Genomic DNA, 20069 nt, shown 5'->3' with positions numbered 1-20069 from the left:
TTCAGACCTGTATCTCAGAGACACACAAATCCACTCCTGAATTCTAAATGTTCCTCAACCTGTCAGAATGGTTCAAGCTCATTAACTGCAAAGTGGCAGACAAGTTTCTTCAAATGGGAATTCACAGGAAGCCAGTGATAAAGTATAGGTGATATCTGGGCTCAACTGTGCACCACCTCTCTGTATAAACGGATGTGTTCGCAGGGCAGGCGATGCATATTGCTTATTGGAGTACATTTTAAATGACGTGGGCGTGTTTGACTCATTACAACAATGGAGCCGTGAACGAGGGAGAAGGGAGAGACAAAGAACACCTTCATGCTTTTCACTGGAAAAGAAAGGAGGTGCAGGAGCAACAGAGAAAGCACACACACACACACAAATGCACACACACGCACGCACAAACACACACACACACACACATATGCACGCACATGCACGCACAGTCACATGCACACACACGCTCACACACACACAGACAGACACACGCTCACGCACACATACACGTGCACACGCACACACACACACACAAATGCACACACACACATACACAGACACACGTGCACGCACAGACAGACACAGAGACAGACAGACACACACACATTTGGACACACACATATGTCCACACAACAACACAAAACCAAAAGCACATTAAGATTCGAAGGCCAGTTTGGCGAAAGGAGAGAAAGTGATCACGAGAGCGTTTGGCAGAGACAGGCGGCTCGCCCCTCATCTCAACGGAATAACGATGATTTCATCTGAGCGACTAATGAACTCCAGACGAAAGGAGGATCTTTTCCCCCAAAATTATAACTGATGAGTGAAATAAAAGTCAAATGGTTTGCAGAGGCTTTGAGCGTGGGTCTCATCCGCAACAAGGGAAAATTCATTTGCTGCTACATGTAAAGCCTTTTGTGCTCAGCACTAGAACAGGGCATATGGAAATTATAATGCAAACAGGGCCCCGGGGGAAGGCTCCCACTTTAAAGAAAAGCTGCAATTTACAGCGTTCGGCCAATCATCTCGTTTTTACCACTGGGCATTGAAGTCACATTATACAACATTATTTTCTTTGGACAGGGATTTTTTTTTTGCATTTCTGTCATCCAGGAAACAAAGAAAACACAAAACCGTGACACAACAATGTGTTTTTTTCCATTCTGTAACAGACACATAATTTGTTTTTTTTCCTTTTCTTCCAGTATGTGCTTCCAGGGATGTTCGGCAAAGAGCACGTTCAGAGGAGACAGGGAATTGCAAGTCGATATTCTCGGTCAATGAGTAACACAAGCCTATCTGTGGAGGAAATGACAATTGTGGACAAGGTCTTGGCCAGGAGGGGTCAGGGCCGCAGAGGTCACCCCCGAAACAACCGAAGGTGCCCGTGTGAAAGAAAGTGGGGTCACTGCCCTTTCTGGCTGGCCGGCCTTCGATAAAAAGCAGGTAATGGAATGGCCTGCAGCGATACAAAGGTCAAAAACACGACGGTCACCCATATCTACACAGTCAGCCATTACCCACGTCAACACAGGCCCTGGTGAATTAGGGGAGGCAAGGACAGGCCAAACCCACACAAAGATGAGCTCCTGCAGAATGAGTGGTCCTGAGGCTGGCCCATTCAATGCTTTCAATAAGATAAAGCACAAAAAGACGCATGTAACCAAGCAGGACTGCTGCACTGACCTTGTGTTCTGAAAAATAACCAAAATAATCTAGAACAGATTGATAAGGACAGATTGCAGCAGGTGGAGGCAAAGTGGCTTTCGTTCTTGGGCGCAAACAATGTGCTTTTAGATTGGATATCAGAGGGACAATTGACCCTGCTGTACAAAGGAGATTCAACTCAACTCAAGCACACCTGCATGCACACACATGCACGTGCACACACACGCACACACACATGCACGTGCACGCACACACACACACACACATATGCACACACTCCCACACCTGTGCATTCACATGCGCACACACTCAAGATAATGCACACACATATCCAAGCATGCACAAAGCGGGTCATTATTCTGCCTGGCCACGACAAAAGCTCGCTGGATTTAAGGGCTGGCTTGGATTTCACTACGTCTGGGCTACATGTCTCCAGCGGCCTCCCCATATTCCCTGCTGCTTCTGTGATGAGGGAGGGGAAAAAATGGCGGAAAATGACCAGACACCCTCATTTGCAGCTGCTCTACCCTCCATTACCATCAGGTAACAGTTGGCCACAGAAGGCAGGTAAACCAACAAAAAGCCTGATTACCAGTAAGTGTTATTACTACTGGCGTGAGAGGATACTGGAACAGGAGCTCCAATTGTGCCTCTCTGCTCAGCATTACAAACAAAGACGCTTATGGAAATATAGTGTAGTTTTACGCAGCTGCAGAAGAAGGAACTGGCTTGGGTCAATTATAAACCAAGTGCACTGTGGTAGGCCTACTGTACCGGGCCGTGTATGGTACAGATGTCAGGCTAACGTTGTAGCACTGTTTAGGACGCACTCCAGAGACCACCTTAACCCAGGGTTGAGATAGACAGTTTTGGGGCTCATAATTCAATCCCCATCCGAAGGACCCATGCAAAGAGATTAAGAAAACGTGGCTTACATGCTAGGGAGCAATAGGGTGTTTTATTGTTGCTGTTTTCCATTATAGTCAATGTCTTCTACAAAATCACAAGTGTTCACCCCACTATGCAACTCTCCCACTTGGTCTGATTTCTTGTCATGTCACTTGGTGGTAATTTATATTCTACTGACGGAGAAATGGGGTGGATTCTCTCAGCACTCATGAGCCAACCTACAGAGCCATCTCAAAGTCGCCTGAACTAAGCAATTCTGGTATGGATACACACTGGGACAAGTAATGGGAATGGTAAATGGAATGTGACAGATGAACTCTTATTTTGAAAGCCCTGTGATACATGTAGGATCCCATTCAGCAACATTCTATCTCAAACAGTACCTCAAAGGTGTACAAACACACCGATCTCATTGGAATGTCAGTCTAAAAAGGAACACTCAGAAATGAATCACAGTCACACTGTGAGGAATAACTGACATTACGATGAATTTTCTTCAGCTTCCTTTGTCTCTTAGCTACCTCACCATCGCTACACTTTTCCTCCTGTGTGACTGTGTCAAGCCCAATGTGTACAGATTGACTCATTTCCTACTAATATTATATCCAGCAATCAAACACTGGAAAAAAAAAATCTAAATGACTCAAGAAAAGGTCCCTTTTCAGTTTTTGTTTGAAGAAGCGCACCGACAAGTCGTTTTTGACCAACATGGTCACCGCAGTCACGCCGTTACCTTTCCCCCTGACTGAGGAGACAAGAACTGAGGATAAACTGAGGTTCAACGACACAGGGGGCATGAGAGAAAGACCGAGAGTCCACACAGGGGCCCGAGTGTAAATTTACAAACCGTTTTCAAGGGCACGGGCCAGTCTCTGTTGACATCGGCTGCTGCTCAGCACATATCCGACGAGGAAGCCCTCTCCGGCATGAGCCAGACCAGACCAGACCAGGCCAAGCGAAGGCCGCTTTCCCGCCTGGCATATGCTACAGGGCTGTGAAGGACGAGGCTCAGCCTTATTTCCTCTGAAGAAACGCTTCTCCTCCGCCAGCTCTCCCTTCATGCTCTCTCTGAATGGATTTTCCTTCGAATTCTTACTTTTGCTGTCAGCGTCAGGCCATTCTTCTCTCAACGTCAGGGGAAAGAATGCCTGCATCTTTCAGCTCTCCTCCATTTCAACACAATTTCAATGCCAACTCCCACTTACTGTGCACACGTATTTTAACCACAGTGGGAGGATCGGAGCTTGATAACCGAACTGCACATTAGCACGTACTGAAGCAGTCTGCAGTCTGACTTTGTGTGTGAATATCTCCCATTCTATATGGATAAACCTTTGCCAATGTCTGCTCATTCATAAATCACTGTGAATGAAACTGACATAGAGTTGGTATACAAGAGCTCTGTGTAACTCTTAGGGTGGTCATTTTCTAAATACTGAACAGTTGCGATAAAGCTGTTCTGTTGGCTTTGTACACTGACCTTATATTAGGACATAAGCAGTGCTCCATTGACAATCTGAAAGTATGTAAAAAAACAAAAAAGCAAAACAAAGGAAACCCTACAAAAACATGTAACTGCAAAGACAAATCACTGAACAACTACTGAGCAAGATAAAAATGCCAGCACAAGTGTTATAGCTCAGTTACAGAAATTAGCAGCATGTCAAGTGCTTTACTGCTTACAGTTTGATAGCCATTGTTAGAAGGAGTCCCTGGGGACCCGGTCTTTGTCTGTGTCCTACAGCTTCTGAGGTACAATTACTATGTATAGCTTACAAATCTCCCCGAAACGGTGGGGATTGACTCCACAACATCCATTTGACAACACCCATGATGAATCACTGTGCAAGGCTAAAAGCAGAAACCTGCAGACAGAGCATACATAATCAAAAGGTCTTGTCAACGGCCCACAGAACACTTTCGTTCTCCACCGGGGGCAAAACGGTGAATGACTCATTGTAAGTTTTTCGGTGTCAGGTGTCCAGTGGAACTTGCATTAGAAGAAATGTTCACCAAACAATGTTTTACAACCTAAAATAAGTGTTTACTGAACACCCCCCTGGCAGAAATTGAAGGGGACGATGCATCAAGCTCCCTGATTTTTCAAAGTGACACTTTACTTGAAATCATTAATAACAATCATCTCCTCCAGAGAGTGGTCTCATGAACGAGCCAACAGCACCATTAACAAACAAAACATTTCAGATCTTATAAAGCTGAAATTTCACTCTGCAACAATCTCGGAGTGGTCCCAGCGCAGTATGGCTCTCTCCTATGGAGCGAGACTACACACCCCAGAGGAAAAAGGGTGTGTTTTTTTGATCACAAACACACCTCCAATACCACAGCCCACAGCAGGCAAACACAGTCTTGAGTAAGGAATGTTATTCAGTGAAAGAAAAGAGCGTGGATTGAGAGAGGGGAGTGGAGCATGTGTTGGGAGTACTGTACGACAGACACTGGAGGGGGTTGACTAAAATGTATGGAGTTGATTTAGCTGTCAACAGAAGAACTGCGCCAAGGAGGGCCCTGGTGCGGCTCCAAGGACTGAAGGCACTTGCTCCTCCGCTGCAAACACGATCACTTAAGCCAAGGCTTGCTTCTGTTATTCATGAAGGCTTACTTCAGCCGCCTCTGTACAGGGCCACTGCCCCGTGCAGACAAATCTCGGATTATCTACCCCACTCTGTGTCTCTTCGGCTCAATCCATGTGCAAACACAAGATTCCTTAAGTGAACGGGGTGTTTTGGAAGCACAGAGGAAGCACCAGATCCCCTGTCTCAAATAATGTGTTTGCCGTGCCAGATTACCCAGATAGGACGGGTGATTGATCACGCAGGGAGGCCGGGGTTAAGGACCCAGCGGAGTGTAACAGTTCCTTTTCACTGAGAGAGCAGGAACCTGGCAGTGCAAACACACCTAGGAGAGTCAGCCAGGCGTGTTGAGACAGTGCCCTCCACATACTTCACCTCTGCTGGAACACACTTCCCCCCCGAAGATTTCCAGCGCTACACTGGAACTCCTGTCATCGAGAGGCTGAAGATAAAAATAATAACAACAATAAAAACAGAAAAGGCCGCTTGACACGCAACACCCGTTTCACCGGCAGGGCTGCTAATTCGCTGACTGAAGACAAAGCCGTTTTCTGATTTTGAGACTTCAAATTTGAACGCGGTTCACAAGTCCCAATAAAGAGGTGTAACGTCTCTGTGAAATGAGTCATAAATCTTTGACCTTAACATCAGTGTGTGGTATTTGGATATTGGGACTAAAATTAGTGGCCTAGGATTTAGTTCATGAGTCAGTGATTGGTATGAAAATTAATCAAGAAAAAAAATGTTCTATAATACATGCCCAGCAATCAATCAAATAATCATTTCACTGCTGACTCACAGTAAAATTTAAACCTTATGGTCGACCCTTTCCCAAAATAACAATGACCGCATGACTCTTCGATGCCCATAAATAACAGTTAAGAATACTTGACTAAGCTCAGCTCTGTGGCGTTATCTGTGTACATCTTTCCTTGAACTCTCTCTAATTAGACCAGCACATTCCAGTACGCTGAAACCGGGAGGACTGAGCAGAATGCAAGGCCAGCCAGAGTGACGGCACCTACAGTACCACCAGCTGAAGCAACGGCTACAACTATGCAACGGGGATGGAATGTGTTCTTATTTTAAGGACAGCAAACCTGAGCTCCAAGTTAAGACTTGCTGGGTGCACAGATTTAATGTGTTAAAAAAAAAAGTAACAAAAAAGTTGTAAACTACATCAGCAGTACGCTGATTTAAATTTTAAACACAAGCTAAGCACGATGCTGATTTTTCTAACTTGCAAGCTATTCCAGTACACACGCGTGCCTTAAAGCATATAAATCCCATCCATCAGAAATCTTTTGGGGGACATCAATTAGCCCTCTGGAAAGTTCTGTACAGTAGCATAGCATTCTTCTCCAGCGTTTCCCCTTCCTACAGCCAATATTCCAGACGGAGCTCTCAACACTGCAGGAAACAAGTAGTCAAAGAGGGAGTTATACTACTGGCTCTGTGAGCCGCCAAAATCGTCTCAAAGAGACTGCGAGTGGGGATGAAGTCTCCTCACGGTGAGGCTAAAACATACTGCTTGAGCTGCACCGAAAGCCTGACTGTTCGAGAGGCAGACTGCTGTTGGTGTAGGAGCGTAGCATCATAGGGTTCAGTCCTTCGGTTCTCAGGCCTTTTTAGCCTGTGGTTCTGTGATAGTGGAGATGCTGGCTCTGTGCTCTGCTTCAGAGATTACCTTTTATATCCTGCAGAGAGTTTGCTACCGAAGGCCCACACCAGCACCCCGCTGGAAGAGTAGCAGGAATCAATCAGATTCTCCCCCCCACCAAAAAAAAAAAAAAAACACACACACTATGTACATCACAGATTCACCTGCAACAACTCAGGAGAAAGTCAAGGATGGGGAGGAAGAGATCAACAGTTCCCACAAGCCCAAAGCAAACAGCGGAGGTACAATAAAAGCTGCAAAAATAAACCTCTCCTTCTTTTTATAGCTATTATTTACATTTCTTCTGTTTATGGAAGGAAAAACCTGGAGAGAGCGGCTTCCAGCGTTCACGACGGACCCACTCCGGCCTACCTCGGCTCAAGTGTCTTATTACCACGGCAACACTCCCAAACCAGATGAAGCCTTCCAAATTTAAACCCCCCCTCCCCAGCATTCAGACTTTAGGGACCGACACGAATGTGCAGGGAGCGGTCATTACTCACAGGAGCCGAGAGACAGTGAAATATCACTACGCTTTTTCTTCTCATCAGAGATACTGATCAACCATCAGCCAAAGAATGTGCGCAATGCATCCATACAAACCACCGGGGTGTCGAGGGGTAACAATTAGGCATCCCATTAACTTTCACCTACGCCAGCTCACTGATGCTCCATTCAAGGGGGCGTCTCCCATTACATAGCTCCATTCACCCCCCCAGCGTAATCATTACCCCCGTCCATCCCACTCTGTCAGCAATGGGACAGAGCTGGGAGCGTAAATCACCTGTGCAAGACTGTGGGTGGCATTGGACAACACTGATAACCCCCCCCGCCACTCCATGTTTGATCAACCGCAGGCATCACAATGATGAATGTGTCTCTGGAGCCACTGTTTTTTTTAAGCCACCCTTTGAGACCAGTGTAAAGCAGAACTAAGAGGCTGCCCGGCTGACGCGTTGGTCAAGGCCACCTCTTTGATTCGCCCCCTTTTGTATTTATCCTGCTGCAGCAACACTAAACACAGATAGGCGGCATCGACTCAGAATCAATACTGACCGCCTCAACAGCATCCGCCTCCCCCCAGTGATAAATAACCAGTCCCAGTAAAGCAGGCCCTGTAAATAGTGTAGCCTTAGAATGCATTTACACTGTGACACACATGCCTGTCCTTAAAAAGAGAGAGGGGGGCGGGCTGACATTTATGATGTAGGCTGTTCACCGTTTGTAGTGTGGAAGTTCTTGATTGTGTTGGCTGACACCCAGAGCAATTTTGTAGAGGCCCAATAAAATCACATGATCTATCAGATTAAGTCTAGCTGGTGTCAGGGCAGAGAGAGAGAGAGAGAGGGAGAGGGAGAGGGAGAGGGAGAGAGAGAGAGAGGCAGAAATGGAGAGAGAGAGGCAGCGAGAGGGAGAGAGAATCGTGGGAATTGGAGAATTGCAGCAGAAAAGAGGAAGCACTGCATCGCCGGCGCGGCGGGTGGGTAGGACGACCCGGTCGAATTAACGCTCCACTGATCCCAGACCAGTCCCTCATCTTTACAGATCGCCTCTCCCACCCACATTAGCACGCGCAAACAGCTGCCGCCGAGCCCCAGAGCAGCCTCCAGCAACAGCATTTCCTTCACAAGAGGAAGAGTCTCGTTTCATTAAGTTGATAATGCTGACGGTTTCAGACTTGCTCCACTGCGATTTCTTTTCTAAGAGAGTAAAGAGACCTAACGTTTTTCTAAAGTGTCATCGTCAAGGCGTCAAAAGTGTCAACTTCAAATGAGACAATGCATCAACACCATAAATAAACATGGAACGGCCCAATCACATGCAACTGTCCGATCTTCTTTTAGGATCACGATATGATATGATATAATATGATCCTAAAAGAATCGTATGTTTGTTTTTCTTTTTTCATGTGTAAAGAACATCCTGTGGCTGATGATGCATGAACTGGCTGCTGTGGGGAGCAGCATATGCAGAGGGTTCCCTGGAAAGTCTTCCCCCCTGAAACAGGTTGCAAAATTTCAAAGTTCCACGGGGGCAGGGGCTTGAGACGAAGTCTGGTGTGGGCGTCACAGTTTCAGCGACAGACTGAGCACCACGGCTCCCACAGCATGGCTCATGTGTGTTAAAAAAGCAGGGGTAAAACCAGGCGCGGGGTCTAATCCCACCACATGGCGTTTTTGGAGCGGGACCCACAGTCTCTGCCACATCCCTGCCAGGAGCAGGGCTCCAGCGGTTCAAGTCAGGATTATGCTCTGCTGCCTACCGCTGCCAAGGCCCCTGTGACCCTCTGTCATCCAAGCAGTGAAAGCCAGTGGGAAGGCCCAAACAGTCACTCACCTCAAATATGCTGTCTCTGGACCTAAGCTGTTGTGCTGGTCAGCATTTGAGGATTGAAACCACTCTTTTTTTGTCTTTCCCACTGGCCTGCTTAGTCTGAGAGGCTACTGTTGAGCCTGACATCCAAATGCAGTTTAGGCATTACTGACAGATTCACATTGGAGAGCTTGCTGTGCATGTCTGACTGCTGCATCTTTATTATAAGTATGTGTGTTGCAGCAGTAGGGACCTAATTCTTCCCCCAGCACTGGAAGCCTTGTTTTTTTTGTAGAAAATCAAAATATGTTTGTGCTTTGTATAGTATTAACACCGTACATTTAGCACTTCTTACAGAGCTACAGCAGATTACAAAACAAGCTGATTTTCAAGATGATGCTGAATTAACAGGAGCTAAAATTAGTCTCAGGACAGCTGAGTAAATGCAAGATCACACACTACAATCCATACCCATCTGCGGAGAGTCGGTTCAGGGGAGAACATGACCCCAGCATCACCCAGCATGTGTGGATATGGTGACCGGTCCTTTTTCCACACCCATAATTCATGTGAATTTATGAAATATGTGATCCCCTGATCTCCGCTGATCCATATTTAGCCCTGCAGATTGCTCCCCACGTCTCACTGCTCAGGAACCCTGTGCCTGCTCCAAGTGGCACGGCGGATGCCCTTCCAAGGAAGATCCGACCGGAATTTTTCCTCAGAAATGTACCACAGCACAAACATCAACTGACATTCTGCGCTTGCGCCCCAGGGAACTCCCCTTGTGAGATACAGCTTCCAAACTTCTGGGAACCTCTGCCCTGTGTGCCGCCTGGGGAGTGTTTGTGCTGTGTTCACAACAGGAACTGCAGAGAGCTTCTCTGGCACAGCTCACAGCCTGCTGGAAGAGGCAGCGGCAGCAAATACTGCGGGTTTCACTCCGGGGGGGGGCAATAAATTTTGAATATTCTTATTGCATATTAATGGACTGCTAAGAACAGCCCCTGCAACAACAAAAAAAATTTTAACTTCATTAAATTTTGAAGTTTCCCCGCAGCGGGGCGCTGACGTCATTTTTCTGGCCGGGCGACCGCACAATTTCGGCCAGACTTTTCCGATGAGAATTCACTCCTCCCATTTCCTTGGTAGGTGTCTGCGTTGGGGCTGGGGGGGGGCTTGGGGGGCTTGGGGGGGCGGATAAGGAGGAGCGCAATGTCACAACCACAGGCATCGCTCTGCTCTTACCGAGGGAGAGGCGATGCCGTACTGGCAGCACTGCCCCAGTATGAATTACATCATCACCACACAGGCCTGTATCGGCACAGCTGAACTAACACTCCGGCTTGCCTCAGTACAACTCTAATAGCTTAAGACAGAACTTGCAGAGGTCAGAGACCCTTCTGCTCGTTAACTTAAATTGACTCATTAATTTTAATACGCGTAGTGACACGAGAGTCCTATCCTCACACCCGAAGCATCAGCCTCTATCCATCCCTTTCAAAGCTTGACGCAACGCTCGTTTCTGAATGAAACAAATCACAGCCACTTGGCCGTTTTGCCAGGTAGGATGAAAGGTAGATTAACGCACATGGAAATTGTGTAATGAGTCTGCAATGCAGCGGAGTCATACCAGGGGATCAACTGCGTTATTACACCGGCTCTCCCCAGTTTCCCTCTGGGCGTTTGTCAGTGCCATAATCCATCTCTCTTAATTCCCCCTCAGAGAGGTCCCCTTGATTACAGGAAATCCATCTCCTGCTTTACAGCATCAAACCAGTTTCTCCCACATGCACTCAGAACCTTTCTGCTGAGCCAGAGCGAACCAAAAAAGAAGAGGGCCTTCCTTTCCACAGAACTGTTTTAATGCGATACCTTGACATCTTTGTTCCCTGAACTTCTATTCAGCTGAAGACTTCCCCGTGTCAGGTAAGACAGAGTCACACAATTCAGTGCTGAAATTGGCCAAATTTGAAGCCAGTTAACATAGTGACTGCGAATGCCTACATCTTCTGTTGGGCCAGGGTAGGAGTCATAGATGTGGGCTGTGGTGGCTTTTTCTTGGAACAGAGACAATGTCTGCAGAGGCTATGAATTTGTAGGCACAGATTCACAGAGCTTGCCTTTGAGAAACTGGAAAAACACCACACCGTCAGAATAGCACTACTCGCACAAATCCACTGAATAACAATTTCTTTATAAAAATTTCTTCGAAAACTGTTTAAAAAGCATATCCGCACAAAAATAATGGTAACAGACAGGTTTTTTCTGGATGAAATGTAGCTTTCAGCTACCTAACAGAGTTGTTTCAATGTGATACTTTGTGATCCTGAGTCTCAGGTGCATGCCGCTCCCTGAAACCTCTGAGAAAAGCACTCGCAGACCTTCAGTGCCTGACTCAGCACCACTGTCACAGACACGAGGTCCACCTGCATCACTAAAAATGTAAAACTAAGCTTGACACTGAAACGAAGCAGTTCTTAGGAAGATCAGCACTACCTTGTAAACCATGATGGTGCGACTTTCAGGTTCAACGCAATTACGTCAGGAGGAAAAAAAAAAAAAAAACATTTAAACTGGAGATCACATGTGATAACATCAGGAGCTGGATCCGGTCTGCGGGCTAGCTGTTGCGCATATCCTGGTTTAAAAAGACCAACCAGCTTGATCATTTTTTTCCCCTTTAATCAGTACCCTCACCCTCCTCTGTGTATCCTCATGCATATCCTCCTTGGTTAAAGTGGAAAAAAAACGAGGAGGGTTTGAATATTCTTACACCGAGCCCAGCGAGTACAATTACACCGTTTCACCTACGGGGACAGAGGACCTATTCAGTGCATCTCTGTCAAAACATTTCTCCACCGTCATTCCAGAGTTATAAGGCAAATGATTTCTTCCCCTGAATCTTGCATTCCATAGTAATTACAGAGAGGAAGTTACCAGGGAGGCCCTGAAACACACACACACACACACACACACACACACACACACACACACAAAACTCCGAGCTTCTCTGCCAGTTAAGTGTGGCTGACCTCAGACTATGATCCTCAGGCGCGGCTTCCACTACCAGAGTGCAGGAGTCTGCTTGTTTGTGATCGAAACGTGAGAAACACATCAACACAGAGTGGTACAGTGTCATTAAGCTGTAAAACCCACGGCCGAGCCAGGGGACTCATGTGCTGCACCGAGCTGCTCCGAGAGCCAGAGGTTTGGTCACATCCTCTCTCCTTCGGCTGCCTCATGTTCGGAGGGGTTATCGGCGAGGATTTCTCTCACAAACCCATTAGCACGCCTGTTTCCACAGGAAAGGAGCCGATACAGTAATTACAGGGCTCCTTTTGAAGTGAATACCTTGTTAGCTTTCGCAACAAACAAGGCGGGGCTGCACCTCCTGAGAGCTTTCAAATGAATCAGATGTGAGAGCACTCGTGGAAATGACGGATCAGGAGCATCAGCCGATGCGTCTCTCTTTACACTAGCAATTTAGCACAATCCTGGTTTTGGCATCAGCATTAAAAAAAAAAAACTCATCTCTGCATGTATGACCGCTTTCAATGAAGGGTAATGCTGTGTGAATGAGTGATCCTGAGTGTGGCATGGCTCACCCGAACAGAGGACAACCAAGAACAAACCCTGGAATGTGCACATCTGTCTTCAATCTGGTTCGACTGAGAGCGAACCGCAGTGGTGAGACTCCAGATGCAAATTCTAATATGTATGGCAATAAATAAAAATATAGCCCGCTGCCCAAAGCCTGTGGGCCAAATCTATGAAAGCGCACTTCAAAGAATTTTGCCACAGAGCTGCTTCTTTAAAACCTTACGCATCAGACCAGGAAGTACCTGGGGACTGAACAACATCCAGTGTCTCCAGTTTGAAAAGGGTGGCACCTAACCCCCATCCAATCCCGGAATAACACTAATATGGCGCTTCAAAGGCATTTCTTATGTCACTGTGAAAAGCATTTGACAGTGTAGAGTGACATTTAGAGCTATGCAGGCATAGTTTTAATCGTTAACTGTGGCATAGTGGTAAGGAGCAGGGCTTGTAACCAAAAGGTTGCTGGTTCGATTCCCTGGTGGGGCACTGTTGCTGTAGCCTTGGGCAAGGTACTTAACCTACAATTGCCTCAGTTAATATCCAGCTGTATAAATACATAACATGTAAAAATGATAATACATGCAAGTCATTCTGGATAAGAGTGTCTGCTAAATACCAATAATGTAATGTAACATAACAGGAAGACTGCCCTTGCAAGACCCTATATGGAAATGACACAGACCAACATGTTATTGTGATTCATGTGAAATCAGTCAGTCACTTAATGTGGGCAAACACTGCAGGTGCCTGTTGACACAACGCTATGGAATCGTACCAAACAGCACCACACCACAGTCCCTTAGTCACCATTCAGTCTGTGGTCAGCTTAAGGGGACTAAAATAAGATGCCCAAGTCAAAAAAACACCAGCTCTCTGAATCTCAGAAAGGCAGTCGAGAACTGGAAAACCAGCAGCGAGACTTTCTGAAGAGACGAAACAGCAGAAAAATCAATGGCCTTGGAGCAAAACAGGCCACATCCCTCATCCATCGTGGATGTTGATGGAGTAGCTCCGTTTCTCGCCCTGGTGTAATGGCTCGTATAGATCACAGGGTAATCAGCCCCCCCTCCACCCAAAGCTCTGATTCAGCGTGGAGTGACACAAGCCTTGCCCAGACCACGAGGATGACCTGGCAAAGCCCCCTCGGGGGAAGCCGCATTCAGCCAATCAATGGAGCCCGCTGCCAATGTTCTAGTGAAGTAGTGAATAATGGACTCCTTGCTGAAGGCACGGTGCATGAATTTACACAGCCCTTCTGTGGAAGGGACCTCCTTCCAGGAGCTGTCACGCGCTGCGGAAAGAGGTCATCGATCAGCTCGATACACTCAGCGTGCAAGTACAGTCATTATTACCGGTGAGATTAAGGGATGGGCGAGTCGTAGCATCACGGGTCTCTGGGCAGTGACAGATTCAGATTTGTATTAACCGTTTTCACATGAATAATTCAAACATTTGGATACGTGATTTTTTTCATGAAATGAAAACAGTGTGGTGCAAGCAGGTCTTGTAACTGAAAGTTTGCTGGTTCGATTCCTCCCTTGGGCACTGGTGCTGCACGTTTGGGCACGGTACTTAATCCACAATTGCCTCAATAAATATCCAGCTGTATAAATGGGTAATATGTAAAACTGTAACCTATATAAGTTGCTCTGGAAAAGAGCGTCTGCTAAATGACAATAATGGAATGTAATGTAACAGGCAATACATACAGTTTGTCTAAGTATTCATGTGTCCATTTTGGACACTGGCACTGATGAGATTTCAACTCATATTAAATTTCATCATACCAATTCACCTTCCACATATGGACAATGAACATGTCCCAAGTATGCACTAACCCTGGCCTTTCAAGGGTGCCATTTCATAACTGTGTACTAAGAAAATCCTGCACGATTCAGTATGCAAATACATCTTCCAGTCCAGGAGCAAAATATCCCTGCAATTCCGGTTTTGACTTCACCAGACTATTCCAGGCTCAGACAATGCAGATTACAGGCATGACAAGTAAAGGTGATGTCACACACTATTCCGAGTGTCAGAATCTTGGTGGCTTCTTCTACAACAGAGCTGACCAGGGGAATTCAACAAAAGAACCTCTGACCATTATGTCCATGTTTTTGCAATGTCAGCTATTACAAAAATCACTCGTACACATCCACTTTTTCATAGACAGAAGGGGAAGGGGGGTATTAATATTTATGGAAATAAATCATTTTAAACAGTGAGAACCTGTTTAGTCTCTCTGTCCACTGCATTTCAGCTGGCATTCATCTTAACTAGTCAGGCTTAAAAATACACACATTTCCCGGGCTTCCTGTTCAGCAGAGACAAGTTCCAATAAATATTTAAAGGGTTCAAAAAACCTGAGTGGAAAAGCTGTTAGGAGATCGTTACTTCCATGAACTTGTGCACCTTCTATTAGTCATTGATTCTAGTAAGAAATTCTGTAAGAAAATACTTCAAATTAGTATAAAATACTTCAAATAATTCAAAGCAGACATTTTTTTGCTGTTTCCATACGTCATGGCTTCCCAATACAGAAGGAAAGAAAGCTGTTAGGTTTAATTGAGGATGCCATGCAGATCTGAACTCGAATCACTTTCATACTGCGGGCGGAAACTCCTGGTCAAGCGAGGACAACTTCGCAGCCAATGCGCATTTGCAGCATCGTATCGTTCCATACAGCAGGGATTAAAACGAAGGTACAATACTGCCGTACTGTACGTGAGGAAAACAAACAAATATTACGGTCTATTTGTAATTTAAAAACATTTTTATAAATCGCAATAACATACAATTTTAACGTATCCGCCACTGCCTTTTCAAGCGTCTATACCGCTATATCTTGGGGTTGTGAAGGAAACTAAGATTTGCTGGCTATAAAACTTGATCATCTGGCAACAAACTTAAAACTTCGTTCCAAAGCACTTGATATCCTACGTTATGGAAATGAAATTAGGGTGCGGACAAATGCAAAAACCCTACAACTACTAGAAATCGCCACATCGTCTGGACGGCGTAAGAAATTGCCACGTTCGATTAAGTTTCAACAAAGTACACTAAATCTCCTTTTTCAGCTCCGCCCCTTGTTAACAGCCTCGGTGATTTACATACTCTCGATTTAAAAAAAGTCATAAGTATGCAACTGCAATTTTTTTCCTATAAAATATTTCAATTCTTCTCCCTATTCCCGAGGGCCTGGTGTATTTAGGAAACCCGGTGTTGAATTTATCATCAATTTCCACTTTTATAATCTACAAACAACAGACCGACTGCTCGACCTCAAAAACTCAAAAGCCCATTCAATTCTACAGTCAGTCACCCTTGCCTTTTACAAAAAATGGGAAACTGAAAACTACAGTCGGTCTTTTCTATGAAGGTCCTCGTTACCGTGACCAGCTAGCTCCCTTTATACATTAGGGTAATTTATTGCAAAACAGTGACCGAGCAAACGCGAACAAAAAAAACGAAATTGTCACATCTTAATGAGGGAAATTATAAGACCATCTCACAGGACCTTGCACAAATTTACAATCCGCGCGCGGTGTCTTTTAGGTAAGTACTGTACGCGTGGACCCTTTGAAAAGTAGCCTATTTCGGAAGCACGCTACAGTTAGCTGTGCTAGGTATGCAAGACGATGAATCTGATACACACTTAAAACAGTTTTTCACAATAAAGAACTCAACTGATCCCAAAAGATATCTTGTCAATCAACTCGATTTTTCCCCAGAGCACCGCAGTGTTAAAGAAAGCTGTCCCTTTAAAGAGGCGTTCAGCTAGGAAGTTTTGCGGGATTGCTACAGCCGGGTACTACTGTAGTTCCTCCAAAAACATTAACTAAACTGATTAAATGTGCCACTTTCCAACAACGGCTCTGACACCGTATTATGCAAAACATGTCATTTCTAATCCACCTGATCGATTAATTCCATAAACCCATATAGCTTTGTCATTTTCTTTCCCTGTTTTCCTTTCTCCAAGAAAAGCGCCATGTTGAGTTAACCGAACCAGTCCTCGGATTGCAACGCTGTTTCCATAGGTCGCTTATTAAAAGGAGCAAAAGCGTTAATGCAAACTACGCGGAACTTACCTTAGCGATCGCTTTTTTGTATCTCATAACCGCTTGCTGAATAAGGCTGTGGACTTTAATATTTCCATTTCCACACGGAACCACCACCCTTGTCCGTCCAAAACACACTGTCACTTTCATATTTTAGTTCCCGACGTGTTCCCCAGATCCAGAAGAAAGCTCTAGGTGTATTGCTACTTTGCACAGCCTCCCTTGTCATTAATTTTCTTTGGCAATGTAAAGCTTGTATCCCGAAATGTAAACGACCGTGGAATCCTTCACCTCTTCTCCATGGTGGATGTTTTAGGACGCGCGTTTTGTGACCACCTGTTTAGTATTTCGGCGATACTGCTCTAACGTGCAGTGTACGCGGAGCCAGAAATCCATTGAACTGGGCGTGCGTCTCCCCGCGCTGGTCACTCCGAGTACTGACTCACGGCGAAAAAACTTACCAAGGTTTAGTATTTGACACCGGAGACGGTATAAGACGCGCCACTGCGTGCCAGCCCTCCCGTCTCTTTGAGGTCAATCAGATGATATACTTTGTTACAGCTGGAGAGTAGTGTGCGTTTTTGTGTAACGCATGACTAGTGTTTTTTCATTTCTATTATATTTAATTTATGCTCTAGGCATTTCTAGTTTCATATGACGATACCTGATATACTTTTAAATGCAGCTGAACACTTAATTTTCTGTATAAGGCTGGAACTTTATTATAATAATCAGACCACCAATATAAATTGCTGTGAGGTTCGAGAGCAGGATTACTGTTACACTCAGCACGTTGTGAGGAAACAATCGTAAGAGTCAGACAGTTGCAGCAGGTAGCCAGCATCTAGGCACATGCTTGTCCACAAACAGAAGTGCAAACCTTGACTCTGTGTCCAGCCATGAATAAAAACCCTCTGGGGGGGTTATCACACACAACATTAAGCAAACCCCTGGGTGGTGGACACGGTCACCTTTGATTTTAGTTGGACATAACCCGAATCTGTGCAAGATACCTGATGGTGTTGTACAGAAAAGTGAGCTGGTGCACAACAGAGGCAATGAAGGAGCTGTCCCATCCAGATCACAGGATCGATCTCGGGGCTTACTGGACCACAGGTTGGACTGATATTTCTGAGAGCCATTGATCAGTCCCCTGGTGTGCCCCTAACAATCACGAGCTGTGCTGGTTCCATGCTTGTTCCATGCTTCCAGCATTGACAACATTGACCTCATCAGCAGAGGATTGTGGGTAGTGTCAGTCACAGAGGAGCTGCTGTAAGGACCAAACTGGGTAAGAGATAGCTAATTCAGTCGATTATTCTGTGCTGAAATACTGGAAGATACCCATGGAGTTAATAGGCATAGATTAAATCTAATTGAATCAGGATGTCTGCAAATAGAAGATTTATTCAGATATTTATTTACATTGAAATGTCGAAAGCTATCCTAATGGATTTGTCAGTAGTGTGAAAGTAAGTGTTTCTTAGCTTGACATTTAATTGTATGTTATTGTTTCACATGTTAGATGTGTTATGGAAAGGGAATGTGCACACATGGGACAATTTGTCCAGACCCTATCAACACCTATTATTGTTCATTTCTTTTTACAAATACCACTTTAATAACTGCTACATGCCACTAGACTTCCTTTATTTTGGGGGAAACAAATATGGAGCCAGTTTATTCCAAAATGTCACAGAAATTAATTACTTTCAAATCATTATTTGTTTTGTATAGCTGGTATGTGTACACATGGTGGAAAGGCACTTCCTGGTGATGTAAATTGGTGTCAGGCTGTTTAGTGTTCCTCACAGCTGAAGCCACAACTATTTGTCTTGCTTTCAGGTTTTCAGATGTTTCCGTCGACCGTCATGCCCGATCCGATCTGCAGCGGATTACAGAGCAGATGTACTGTATTGTACACCACGTGCCAAAGTTTGGGACAAAAACCGTGAGGCCCCAGGGGAAAAAAGACATGGCATCCCAGGCAGTCAAACAGGCACGCTTATCTCTGTGTTTTCGAAGGAATGCAGGAAAAAATTAAAAGGAGGTTAAGTCTTGACTCAGGTTCAGAATGATGGTGTAAACGCTGCCTCATGCTAGCAGATGTTAGAAAACACTTTATGAAAAGGGGTGTGAAGCCTCTGTTAGAGCGACAGAAGAGACACAGGCAAGAGCTTCAAAGACGCTGACTGTTTAACCACAGATGTTGCATAGCAGCAAAGTAAAAAATGACAGAATATATTAAAGGGGGGCTGGGGGGGTGAAAATGTTAAAGCATTGTTTGGCTGTTGCTACAGTTCAGACTGAAAGTTCCAGAACCCGGGCTGTGGATGTGAGCTGGCAGGAGATGAAAAGGTTCTTGTAGAAGTAGTGTGGCTTGGCTTAAGCAGAATATGCGAGATACAGTGTAGACGGGGTGGGGTTGGGGGGGAGTTTGGGGTGACCTGCTGACCGGGGACTGATGAACACATTAAAGGAGTCGTGTGGGGGGGGTGACTGACCAAGCGCTCATGAGTGATGACCGTGTCTCGTTGATGAATATTGATAAAGCTGACGCTGTCGTGCCTAGATTACATGATTGATTGAGCAGGTGGAAAGATTGACAAGCTGATTGAAGCAGTGATCTGACTTGTAAGGGAAGCTGACTGATAATAGTGATGACAGAGTTGGGCTTCATGAATCCTGAAATGGGAGGAGCTCCCCCAAAATGGGAGGAGCAATCGTCTTGGCATCAATATTTTTCCATTGAGTCAAGTTCATAGGAGTCAGTGATTGACAGTGTATGGTAGCTCTATGTTTTCCAGGGTTTCTGAAACCTTTCCATCTCTGACACTGAACCATTGGACCAGAAACTAAATGATCTCATCTAAAATTTTTTGACAGTCAATAAACCAATCTCCCAAAGAGTAGGAATATTTTACTAATACAAACTAGGGTTTTAGGTAGGTTACAATGAAGTATATAAGATATAGTGTTGTATAACAATGCTTTAAGTGCTGTTTTCTACTAATTTGCACCAACATATGAATGCACAGCGGAGTCAAACCTTTTTCTTTCCTACCTTTTTAGTGGAAACTATATGCACTTAGTACATATTATTTGCACATGTGGAATGTCATCATTTACTGTATCTAAATAATTTATTGCCTGTCATCTGCCACTGATCAACGAAAGATCAGCACCTGTAGACAATGCACAGCTTCCAATGCCCCAGGTCTCTAGGTTCAGTGTATGCCTTTCAAAGCTGTGTTCTGATAAGAA

General features: G+C 45.2%; 1 protein-coding gene across 1 annotated transcript in view; it reads right to left on the bottom strand.

Moving 5' to 3' along the window:
- LOC118771410 (partitioning defective 3 homolog) overlaps window positions 1–17153 on the bottom strand; it is a 357648-nt gene extending 340495 nt beyond the window's left edge. The window contains exon 1 of the mRNA XM_036519397.1: window positions 16836–17153. Within this exon, the coding sequence (XP_036375290.1) occupies window positions 16836–16955 (120 nt within the window). The 5' untranslated portion in view covers window positions 16956–17153. The remainder of the gene's footprint in view (window positions 1–16835) is intronic.
- Between the last annotated feature and the right edge of the window lie 2916 nt (window positions 17154–20069).

The sequence above is a fragment of the Megalops cyprinoides genome, chromosome 2, assembly GCF_013368585.1.
Source record: "Megalops cyprinoides isolate fMegCyp1 chromosome 2, fMegCyp1.pri, whole genome shotgun sequence".
In the NCBI taxonomy this organism is placed as follows: domain Eukaryota; kingdom Metazoa; phylum Chordata; class Actinopteri; order Elopiformes; family Megalopidae; genus Megalops; species Megalops cyprinoides.
The sequence above is the reverse complement of the archived record's forward strand: the minus strand, read 5'-3'. Positions and strand labels throughout refer to the sequence as shown.